The sequence below is a fragment of the Arachis duranensis genome, chromosome 7 (assembly GCF_000817695.3).
Source record: "Arachis duranensis cultivar V14167 chromosome 7, aradu.V14167.gnm2.J7QH, whole genome shotgun sequence".
In the NCBI taxonomy this organism is placed as follows: Eukaryota; Viridiplantae; Streptophyta; class Magnoliopsida; order Fabales; family Fabaceae; genus Arachis; species Arachis duranensis.
This window is the reverse complement of record NC_029778.3, coordinates 7,396,880-7,409,777: the sequence shown is the minus strand read 5'-3', so window position 1 is coordinate 7,409,777 and position 12,898 is coordinate 7,396,880. Positions and strand designations below refer to the sequence as shown.

Sequence of the window (12,898 nt, the reverse complement as noted above, 5' to 3'; positions counted from 1 at the left end):
AAAAAGAAGTTAATTTCAATTTATTTTCATTGTCATTAATTGTGTATATTAACGGATTTTACACAAGATAGTAATCTTACCATTACTTACCATTGTGCCAATATTAGAAGTCTTGAACCACGAATGAAATATTTGATGAAGCATGATCCAAGTTTGTAATTATTTCCTCCATTCTTTTTTATGTGTCACCGTGATAATTTGGTAATCCTTTGAATCAACAATGACAGAAAAAAGAACGAGCAAGTAGTAACTAAGTACCAATACCAACAACAGTGATCAATAAGTATACAAGGTACACTAACATGAGTCTCATATTTTAACAAAGCGAACATCACTTTGTCCAAATGCTGTTCCACATGCAGGGCACTTGCGGTGCCTGAGCTCTAGATTTCTTTGTATGCATGGATTGCAGAACAGATGATAGCATTTGACAATCACCACCTGTGAAAAATCCAAATCAAGCTCTTATATTTTGCTGGTGCGACAAATTTTCTTTAATATGTCCTCAAAAGGTTTAAATCAATGCAAGTTCAAGAAGAGGTGTTACCTCCTTTGGCCGATCAGAACAGACGGTGCACTTAATCATGTTCTTACAGATCTTTATCTCCGCTTCGAGCTTTTGTATTGCGGTTTCACCGGTTTCAGAACTCAGCTCGGCGATTTGCCTGTTCACTTCCCTGAGTTCTTCCTCGAGCTTCATCCGTGAACTCCTGCATGACTTGATAGGATCAATTTCAGTTGAGCCCAAATTTAGAGTACATTTCACAGCAACGGAGTACTTTGATAGATTAGCCAAACTATTTTGCTTTTTCTATTAGTTTTATTTATACTAATAAGCTTGCAGATTTTCATCAGCTACTAGGTTGATTTGATGCAAACTAAGCAACCTGGGAAACTAAACCAAATACCAAGATTCATAAGCTCCAAGACTACTTTTGCAACCGATTAGTTTTACTGTTTCCTCACCATGTCAAATTCATCAACTTCACAAACACTTAGAATTGAGAGAAATGCACCTTTCACTTTCTAATTCCATTTCAACTGCTGCCACATCTTTCTGTATTTGGTCGTATTCTTTCTCCGAAGAGGAAAGGGCAGACTTCAGCCACTTTAACTCCTTCTCAGCATCAGCCAATTCCCACTTGGCAAATTCCAGGGTGACATGAAGGTTTTTTTCCTCCTGATTACATTTGATGCCTTCTGATAGAACAGCCTTCATCTGCATGATTCAAATTATTGTATACGACAGAAAGCACTGGCAAAGTTGTAAAAATAGAATAGAAAATTAAAAAGTATTAGCGAGCAATGGAGGTTGACCTGTTCCTCAACGTGTGCAATCCTCATTTTTGAGGCATCAATTAAAGAGTTAATTTGTTGAAGTTGCTTTGCCAAGGCCTGCTTCTCAGCCACTAAAGAACTGTGTACTTGTTTTGTCTTCACACTTTCTGATACAAGCTGCATTTAAGTTTGTAATATGATCAAAACAAGGCCAATCTAACCAAAAATGAAATTATTTAAGTAAAGAGCAAATACACCAATTTTCAGAAAATATCACAATTTTCCAGGAAATTTAAGTCCCACTTCGCAACAAGACTGTCTTTGCTAAAACCCAATTGTATCCCCAAAAAGGAACATGGTGGCCAATGAATTATTTTTGTCCAAGTCAATTATTGGTTATTACAAATTTCTAGGCTGTTACAGATATAGGCCGGCATATCAGTTTATATAATTCAACTTTAGTTTGATACAAGAAGACTTTTCTTTGTATCAACCAAACAAACCAATATTTCTAATATATTCCTTATCTAAGAAATCAAGAGATAATTCTAATATATTAACTAACAAGACAGCATCGATTTCATTAATGTCATTAGCAAAAGCCTAGATAATAAGCTAAGCGTTATTGGAGCCTGGAGTAGTGCCACAGAAAAGATGGCAGGGGCCATAGTAAGCCAGCATTTAGTAAAGGGTAACAATAAGAGATACCTTGATATTATAGTCATCCCTCTCAGTCACCTGCTTCATCAGATGTTGGTTCTGTGTCTGCATATCTTCATATGCTTGACCAATAGTCTGGATTAAAGCAAACGATCATTTGAAAAGATAAGTGTAAGACCATACTTTTGCAGTTAATTCAGTATGGGGGAAGGAAGCCAGCTTGAGGGGGAGTGTTGACTAGATCAAATCAAAATCAGATTCCTAATTTATTTCATGAATCTTTTCTGTAAATAGAATTAATTATAATATCCTTTCCAGTTTTAGTTTAGCTTATTTTTAGGGATTTTATGATTAGAAATCTTTCCGTATTTTAGGCTAGTATTTTTCTCATTTTCTAGTTATTTCTATTTCTGTAATTCCTCTATAAAGAGATGATTTCCTGTACATTTGAATATATATAATATTCAGACACTTCAAGTTGGTATCAGAGCAGAATCTCTGCACTGTGCCTCTGATTTATAAATATGGCTGACAGTTCCTCAGTCATTAATCATGAGGCTGAACAGGTTGAGCAGCTCATAAGGCTGTTAAATTCCAGTTCTTTATCTAGTACTCCTAAGCTCAAACAGGTAATTTTAGTATTCCTATGTCCCTTAACTGCACCTCAAACTTGAATGCACCATGGATTGTCGATTCAGGTGCATCTGACCATATGACCAGCCTCTCTCCTTTATTTAAAACTTATTCTCCTTCTTTTGAAAATGAGAAAATTAGAGTTGCTGATGGTAGTTTTTCATCCATTGCTGGAAAAGGTACCATTAAATTGTCCAAAAACATTGACCTAAAAAATGTCCTACATGTACCAAAGCTGTCTTGTAATCTCCTCTCTATTAGTAAAATCTGCAAGGATTCCAATTGTGCTGTGACATTCTTTGATACTCATGGTATTTTTCAGGACCGAACTTCGGGGAAGATGATTGGCAGTGCTAAGATGATGGACGGGCTCTATCATTTTGAGGATATTTCGGAAGATAAAGTAGCTCAAGGATTTAGTGGTAATAGTTCTATGTCTATAAAGGACCAAATAATGCTCTGGCACAATAGACTAGGACACCCTAATTTTCCATATCTCAAACATTTGTTTCCAAGTTTGTTTAAGAATATTGATTCTTCCTTACTTAAATGTGAAAGTTGTATTCGTGCAAAGAGTCATAGAGTTCCTTATTACTCTCAACCTTATCATGCATCTAAACCTTTCCAGTTGATTCATAGTGATGTATGGGGTCCATCGAAAATAACGACTCAATTTGGAAAGAAATGGTTTGTGACTTTTATCGATGACCACACACGACTATGTTGGATCTATCTCATGCATGAAAAATCTGAGGTTTCTAAAATTTTTCAATATTTTTCAAAAATGGTAGAAACTCAATTTGACACAAAAATTTCAATCTTAAGAAGTGATAATGGTACTGAATTCTTTAACAAAAATCTTGGTGAATTTCTTCAAAAAAAAGGTATTCAACATCAATCTACATGCCCCAATACACCTCAACAAAATGGCATTGCTGAAAGGAAGAATAAACATCTTCTTGAAGTAGCACGTGCCATTATGTTTGAGGGTAATGTTCCAAAGTATTTATGGGGGGATGCTGTCCTAACAGCAGCCTATCTCATAAATCGAATGCCTACGCGTGTGTTAAATTACTGCACACCGTTGGATACTTTCAAAAAGAATTTTCCAGCATGTAGATTGTATTCTGATTTACCTTTAAAAGTATTTGGTTGTACTGTATTTTTGCATACACCTTCACCCCGAAGTAAACTTGATCCAAGGGCAGAAAAATGCATTTTTATTGGCTATTCCCCAAGTCAAAAGGGTTATAAATGTTTCAATCCACACACAAAAAAATGTCATGTAAGCATGGATGTTACTTTTTTGGAACATGAAACATGTTTTCAGAAAAAATTTCTTCAGGGGGAGAGTTTAAGGGGAGAAAATTTTTTGCATGAACCTTTACCCACTCCTATCTTACATATTGAGGATACAACTTTCACTGATCAAACAAATTCTGAAATAATTGCAAAAAAAGATGTGGAAATCAATTCTGAAATTGTGCCAGAACTAGTTGGAATACAAATAGAAAAAGAAATACCACAATCAGAAAAGGAGCTTCGATGTTATGTTCGGAAATATCCCAAGAAGAATAGAGACCAGCCCATCATCTCTGTACCAACCCAATCTGAAAACCCGGAAGACGGCCCAACTGTAGTACCTGAGGATCTTCCAGGTAAATCTGAAATTGTCACTTCTAATAATAATTTGCCAATAGCCCTTAGGAAAGAAACCAGAACCTGCACCAAAAAGGTACTTAAAACCAGCACCAACCATCCTATTTCCAATTATGTCTCTTACCAAAATCTCTCTCAAAAACATCGAGCTTTTACTTCTAAAATTACTAATCTGTTTGAGCCTAGGAATATAGAGGAAGCACTAGATGATCCCAATTGGAAATTAGCAGTGATGGAAGAGTGGCATGCACTCAAGAAGAATGAAACTTGGGAGATTGTAGATCTGCCACAGAATGCAAAATTGGTTGGCTGCAGGTGGGTTTTCAACATCAAGTGCAATGCTGATGGAAGCATAGAGAGGTATAAGGCTAGGTTAGTAGCTAGGGGATATACACAAACCAATGGAGTAGACTATCGAGAGACTTTTGCTCCAGTTTCCAAACTCATCTCTGTGCAGATTTCTTATCTCTTGCAGCAAATTACAATTGGCCTTTACATTAATTGGATATAAAAATGCTTTCCTAAATGGGGAGCTAGAGGAAGAGGTGTTCATGAAACTTCTACCTGGATTTGAGGCTGAACTAGGGAGGAATAAAGTGTGCAAACTAAATAAATCTCTTTATGGATTGAAACAATTCCCAAGAGCTTGGTTTGAACGGCTTGGAATGGTGGTGAAGGGACTTGGTTATACTCAAAGCCAAGTTGACCATACACTTTTCTATAAACATTCAGCAGTTAATAAAACTGCCATCTTAATTGTATATGTGGATGACATTATTCTGACAGGTGATGATAGCTTGGAGCTAAAAGACTTGAAAGAAAAGCTTGCCAAAGCTTTTGAAATCAAAGAACTTGGCTCATTAAAATACTTCCTTGGAATTGAATTTGCAAGGTCTAAGCAAGGTATTTTTATGAACCAACGAAAGTACATCCTAGATCTTTTAAAAGAGACGGGATTACTTGGTTGTAACGCTGCTGAAACACCTATAAAGCCTAAGTTAAAATTGAAGCCAGCTGAACCAAAAAATGTAATGGATAAAGGGAGATATCAGCGGTTGGTGGGGAGGCTAATCTATTTATCCCATACACGCCCGGATATAGCCTTTGTTGTGAGCATGGTAAGCCAGTTTATGCATTCACCTAGTCAAGAACATATGGATGCTGTCTTTAGAATCCTAAGGTACTTGAAAGGGTCGTCTGGAAAAGGGTTACTCTACAAAAAGCATGGACATTTTCAAGTAGAAGCTTATACAAATGTGGATTGGGCTGGGAATGTCATGGATAGAAGGTCAACATCTGGGTATTGCACCTTTGTTGGAGGAAACCTGGTTAGTTGGAGGAGTAAAAAGCAGAGTGTTGTGGCACGAAGTAGTGCAGAAGCTGAGTTTAGAGCAGTGGCTCATGGAATATGTGAAGCACTATGGGTAGAGAAAATCCTACAAGAACTAAAGGTTCCCATTTCTCCACCAATAAGGTTGTATTGTGACAACAAATCTGCAATTTCTATTGCCCATAATCCAGTTCTGCATGATAGAACTAAACATGTTGAAGTTGACAAGCATTTTATAAAGGAAAAGATTGAGAGAGGACAGATTTGTATCCCATATGTTCCGACCACGGAACAATTGGCAGATGTTCTAACTAAAGGATTACCCAAGAAGACCTTTGATAGCATAATAAACAAGCTGTCAATGAAGGATATCTTCAAGCCAGCTTGAGGGGGAGTGTTGACTAGATCAAATCAAAATCAGATTCCTAATTTATTTCATGAATCTTTTCTGTAAATAGAATTAATTATAATATCCTTTCCAGTTTTAGTTTAGCTTATTTTTAGGGATTTTATGATTAGAAATCTTTCCGTATTTTAGGCTAGTATTTTTCTCATTTTCTAGTTATTTCTATTTCTGTAATTCCTCTATAAAGAGATGATTTCCTGTACATTTGAATATATAATATTCAGACACTTCAAGTGAAAGTGACCTCGATTTCAGATATATATGCCTCTGCCTCAGCCTCTTTCACTTTAATAGCCTCAGTCAGCTCCAAAATATCTCTGAATCAACACAGATTAAGCACGGAGACAAGTATCAGCAGATTAATAAACAATGAATATCAAGATCATTTTAAATTAAAAAATAAAAGAGGGAAATGGGATTTGCAAATGCAGTTAGGGCATCAAACAAACTGGGAAAAAAATCAACATAAAAATTAATTACTTTTCCCCAATAAGTGTTACAACCTTTGGCAATCATATATCACTACAGATAGGACTAACCAACCCCACCTTCCAGGATAAGACTTTGTTGTTGTTGTTGTTATATGTTGAGAGATTTATCATCAAATATTAATTCAAAATATTCATCACACAAAAGGTTACAATTAGCTCAATGGAACCATTAATCCTGCACCCTTTTCTGTCAGAACCATATGACTACAGATGTAGTGTTTCTACCAATGTACTGTTTACCTTCATTTGGGTTAATAAGGAAGAAGATCAAAAAACAAACACACACCATCAATTTTTTAAAACAGCATATCAAAATTACTGTAGGAGTATACATAAACACAAACCTCTCAGCTGCATCCAGCTTGGCTCTTAAGTCCTCTATTTCAGCTTCTGCAGCAGCAAGCCTTTGTTCACAAGCTTCTTCAGCTTCATTAGCAGCTTTTACTCTTAACTCAAGACTATGTTCATCTAAAGCATTTTTCAGCATTTCAGCTTGAGAGTGGGCTTTATTTTCAGATTCTCTAATTTCTGCCAGAGTACTGAAATCCATGTTTTACAGCATATAAAGATCGAATACAATGTAGACAGAAGAGAACAAATGTTAAATTAAAAAAAAAAACAAACAAACAAACAAACAAACAAAAACAAAAACAAAAGTCCCTATTCAGTTGCCAACTACAGCTAAAGGCTTGAGAAAAAAATTCAATGTAATAGGAAAACATTAAAAAAGTTGGGCACCATCAATGGAATAATGTCAGAGAGAGACAATTTTCCTCAACACTTTCATAGCACGGATTGTTAAGACAATTGAAACAAATCTAAATATTAAATGTTCCATTACATATTTATCAGCATTTACTTTATAGTAGGAAGGTTTCCACCTAAAGTTTAAGTGTTTAACTACACAAGACTATTTCCAAAATCTTAACAACCTCAAATCAGCATACCTTTTATCATAATTCTCTTGTCCATGCATTTCCAGAATGAATTCCAACTCTAGTTTCTCCTTCTGTAACTTTTCAATCTGATATCATTATATGATTTTGAAGATGAGTCATACTCGTACACAACATATAAAATATTCACGATTAACAGGCAAATAGTGTTACAAAAGTAATACAAAAAAAACGTATATAGAGTAGGGCAAACACAGATTAAGATAAGAACAAAAATGTATACAGATTAAGACAAATGTAAACTCACCAATGCTCTTAAAGACTTGATTTCCAAATCCTGTTCAGTACATTTGTTTGCAAGGCTGCTAACTTCGCTTGTCTGCTTCAAAAGAAGGGCATTAATAAACTTTGATGCAGAAAAGGTTTGCTGTGTGTGTATCTAGGGGGAATAAATTCTGCCTTTAAACTTGGTCTGCTCAATCCAACATGATTTCTTAAGTCCTTAAATTAAATTACATACTTAGATTTAAATCAACAAAATCACTGGCACCAAATTGGACTATTCCCATTCACTTTCTACAGTTTAACATGCATACAGGACTAGGTCAGTTTCATAAAAAAATTGAAAATTGGAATGTTCTCATAAACAATTCTAATTGTTCTAATATTGTTGGTGTTAAAACAATTAGATTTATGTGGAACAAACTCAACCCCGAAAGCTAACTCAATAGGAGAGGGTTGCCAAACTCCTAGCTATTTAGACCTTATCTATGGATATGATCATATGAGACTCTAACAAGAACAATTGACAACTTTGCATGAAACCCCAATCTCTACTAAAAGTAACTAGATAAATTTACGTACAAGTCCTCCAGAAAAGAAAAGGAAACAGCAATAAATATCAGATCAGTTTGTCAGAAGAACCTTCCCACTCAACACGGCTCTTAGTGAATGAGCTTTCTCGCGTAATGATACCGCCTCATGAGCTGCATCCTTCCATCGCTTCACCTGAGCTTCCATCATTCCCATTTCTTTGGACAAAGCTGAAGCCATCACACGGAACTCGGATTTGATATCTTTTCTCCCTGAAACATGTAGTACTGTGAGAATCTAATAATCCAATTATATGCACTGCAAGTCTAAACATAGAACATGTGATATGCAGACCAGTATCTTGTATAGCCTCTTCCATCTTAATTTCAAGATCATTCTTTTCAATAGTACACTTCTGCAACTGAACCTCCAGCTCTTCAATCCTGGAATCTGAACAGTCAATGGCATGCCTTGCAGTATCAACAGACTCCAATTTGGAGTTCAGCTCTTTCTCCCATTTTGTGACATGGACACTTCCCGCCTGATGTTTCATTTGAGGTGGAAAATCATAAAAGGAGGAACAAGATATAAACATTTACAACCATATGGTTCTTATAATACATCTGATTAAAAAAGGGGAAATCATTCTTAACCTGCAAAGACTCTACCAACATCTTATACCGAGCTAACTCAGCAATCCAATGTTGAAGTTGATCATTCGTCAATGAATATATTCTGGAAGTGCGTATATACTTGTCATCATTCAGTTCATTCTGAAATAAATATACAGGAGAAACAACTTTTACATAGAACTCTTAAAGTAAAAGCATCTCAAACTATTCAAGAATATATGACAAATTATCTTGGATAATCCAAACTTACGAACCTGAAAATCTTGGAATTGCTTTGTCAAGGTTTCATTTTCTTCATGTGCCTCTTGAAGCTCAGTAAGACGATCAGCATTCAGTATCTATGACAGTAAATAAGCATACTTCTCATTAGATGAAGAAAGGAACAACATAAGAAAAGGAAATCATATGACAAAACCTTTGCTTCCTCAATTGAATCCTTCAGTTCACGCAAACTCATAGTCCTGTCTGTGGGTTTTTCAGGAGACAAGTTTCCGTGCCACTGCATCCTTTTGCATTTTCAGATTGACTAGTTTTCTTCTACTCTCTTCAAGTCCAGTTATGCTCTCTTCAAGGTCACCTTTCAGTTTGAAAATAAGACACACTCAAGACATAACATACAAAACCATTAACCAGGAGAACCAATCACATACTTCCTCAATTTAACTGCAAAGTTCTATAAATACATCTCTGCATAAATCTAAGACATCAGGTCATGAAACCATTGAACGCCCAAACTATCAGCGTGTTAGACCTCATGGTTTCAAATCTTAGTTTTATCCTCACTTAAAAACGTTAACATATGTATTAGCCAACAGATATCGAATCTGAATGGGTGTTCAATTTATCTACCCCTTATCAACCTTTTAAGTAGAGAAAACCCTACATTTCTTACTTGTCACATAATAATAATAATAATAATAATAATAATAATAATAATAATAACTACTACTACTACTACCAGAGGCTGCTGGTACGTTACACACCAGTTGACTGACCAACCCGTCGTCGTGTACACGCGACCAACCAGAAGCTGCCGCCACTAGAAGTTTGCAACCCTAGATGTATATGTCAGATGCTAACTGATTTTGATGTACTTTTATTACCTAAATTTTGTTTTGTTAATGATTTGATTTTATATGCTGATTTATAGGCATTTTTCCTAATAAATATTTACATCACTTCAATGTTCTGGCCATGCCACCTCACCACACAAAAGAGTTGCATCAACCTAGTTTTCACTTTCGAAATCCCTTCCCTTTCCAAGCCAACCCCACAATTTTATTTTCATTCCATTAATGGAAAAGCAAGCAAATACCTTGTTAGACTTAACATTTTATTTATCGTGTGCGAAATAAACATTATTCTAAAGAGTGTTAAATATAAAAATCATTCATGTTCTATCGCTTAACAATTTAGGCTTTTCAGAGAATAATTCAGAAGGTGATAAAAAGCCTCTATGAGCAAGTGGTCTAGAGTTAGACCTTTGACACCACCATTCTTAGATAAAAGGTTGATATTCAGCACAAGATAAAGTGGGATTGAGCACTGCCCACAGCATCAAGCTTGGTGGACAATAGCATGAGGGGTATAAAATCTATTGTGTTGCCTTTCAGAAAGATGGTTCACGATTAAAAAAATAAAACTCAAAGAACCAAATTCAGGTTTACACATATGCCATATATCAATAGCACTCATCATTGGCAACAACTAAACTTTGTCCAACTAGGTGAAGTTAGCTGCATGGATCAAATGACGCAAAAGTTCCCTATCATAAGCCGTATCAGAGTTTAAACCATATATTTGCAAATCTAACTTTCATATATTAATATAACTAACTAAAAAGGTGCCATTAACAAAAGGAACCTCCCTATGTTCCACAATGGTGAAATCTATTATTTTTTCTTTTTTTAGCCAAACAGAAAAAGGTGATCTTTTGCTGAAAAATACATCCAAATGCACCCTAAAAATATAGATGTATAATAATAGACTTCACAGTAACTGAAGAAGTTAAAACCAAACACAAAATGAAAAACATCAAAACCTGCAAGGCGTTTAACTTCAGACTGATCTTGTAAGCACCAACTGATATAACTTTGAATTCCAATAGTATACTCTTTATGTGAATCATTGAGAGCATTAATGATTTCACGTAAATTACTTTCCTCTTCTTTCATCATGTCATCAATCTGAGACATCTGAATTATAGCATCTGAAAACCAGCAATGAGTAAACATTAACAGATCATTTATACAAATTTTCTCTTAAATTCCTACATCAATTATATCTGGAAGAGAAATAAAGATTCAATCGTTAAAAAGAAAAATAAATAAATAAACATTTGGATGCATATCGAATGTTTTTGACCTTCTGAAGATAACTCGCCATGCAAAACCTGGGCTATACTGTCAATTCTTTCCATCTGAGCCTCCATGGTATCTTGAAGGAGTTTCAACAACTCTAACGTAGATGACCGGCGTAAAGCAAGGCTTTCTTCAACATAATTAATTCTCTCACCAATACTGTTTCCACCAACAGAATCTTTCTGGATCAATCTACACAGAAATATATCCTCCGCAGGGCATGAAGGAAGTGAACCTAGAGAGATTAACTCATGTCAGTCCCTTGAAATTTGTTCATACTACAAGAAAAATGTGTGGGGTACCTTGACGGTTATTATGGTAATCTAGTGTTTGTAATGCATCTTTGCTTCTACCAGCTCGTACACCAAGAAGAGTCAGATCATCAGACAACTAGAGGGAAAAAATTATGAAGTTAGCCCAATGTGAATATGCTAGAGGCATATCGCAAAAAGTGCCTTGCCATTCCCCCCTCTCTTACATGGCCAGCAGAACATGCCCTATCTTCTATGGAAGCATTAATTTCAAAAGGCGAAAGAAAAATAAAACTGATTAAATAGGATGAACAATAGAGTGGAAGCGTAACAATAAGGAATAACCTGAATCCAACATTGGTTCACTGCAATTAACAAATCATCATGGGTATTTTGCCGCTCTTTTAACTCTCTAATTTTTTCTTCAAGGTCATGCAAAGCACGCTTTTGGATGTCAATCTTTTGAACGAGCTGCTGGTTCTGTGCTTGTAAGACTCCAGCATCAGCCTGTATAAAAAACACAATGATTTCCCATTAAGCAAGAAAAACTCGAAAACTATTCACAACAAACCCAAAAATTAGAGTCCCAATATCCTATTGCCACAGATAGAGTTGTCATTTCACGGAACAAGAAACAAGGCAGCGTTTTAACCTCTAAAAATCTTACCAGTAACCTCAAATTCCATAAACTGCATAGCAGATGCATATGTTCAAATATCAATGATACCTTTCAAATATCAATGACTTGAAATATCCCTCTCACAAAGATCAAGCATAACAAGAATGTTCAATTTTGAATCCCAAAACTCCATCATCCAATTAAAAATTACACAAAAAAACATAACACATAAGACACTTCACCTTGTTACTAGTCTTTCAGCCCTACCCTGCAGCAAGTTAGTATCAAACACAATGAAATTCACCATCCCTTTGTCCCAAAGATCACAACTTGACCATAAAACAAAATCCCTCAGCACCAAACAGCTCTAAGAACTCAATATCACACTAAATACAATGTAAAACACTGAAATTCAGAATCAGACTATCAAACACACAGACATAAAAACAAACACACAGTGTGCATACAAAACACAGAGAAAAATATGTAGAGAGAGAGGAAAAGGGGTTACGGTTTTGTTGTTCGATGGAGAGTTTCGCGCCACGCGAGAAGAAACGGAAGTGAGGTGAGGCCTCTTCTTTTCGGGTTCGTTGTGGTCTGAGTTTTCCATTTGGTTTTAACGATTTCTGAGATTCTCAACAAAAACCCAACACACATCATTAGGAGGAAGAAAAACAACACAGAATCATGGCTTCCTATCAAGTTCGTTCCTTTGAGGAAAAAAGAAGACATGAAAACGGAGACACAGAACAGAAATGAGAAAACACAGCACAAAAAATCAAAAATACACTCACTCAGAAGAAAGCGGTTCCACACTGTTCAGCTCTTTCTTTTTCTTTTTTTTTTTTCTTTTTTTTTTGAGTTTGAGGT

At 35.6% G+C, this 12,898-nt stretch overlaps 1 protein-coding gene across 1 annotated transcript; it reads right to left on the bottom strand.

Moving 5' to 3' along the window:
• Positions 1–107: 107 nt before the first annotated feature.
• Positions 108–12,898, bottom strand: LOC107496858 (E3 ubiquitin-protein ligase BRE1-like 2). Its single transcript, XM_016118184.3, is given in 21 exon segments — positions 108–441; positions 548–710; positions 1,017–1,219; positions 1,318–1,455; positions 1,987–2,073; positions 6,211–6,283; positions 6,802–6,996; positions 7,405–7,481; positions 7,661–7,732; positions 8,278–8,438; positions 8,521–8,707; positions 8,820–8,939; positions 9,053–9,136; positions 9,214–9,295; positions 9,297–9,375; positions 10,840–11,007; positions 11,163–11,393; positions 11,461–11,548; positions 11,755–11,916; positions 12,540–12,654; positions 12,823–12,898. Coding segments are annotated over 20 exon segments (2,601 nt in total). The 5' UTR covers positions 12,639–12,654; positions 12,823–12,898; the 3' UTR covers positions 108–309.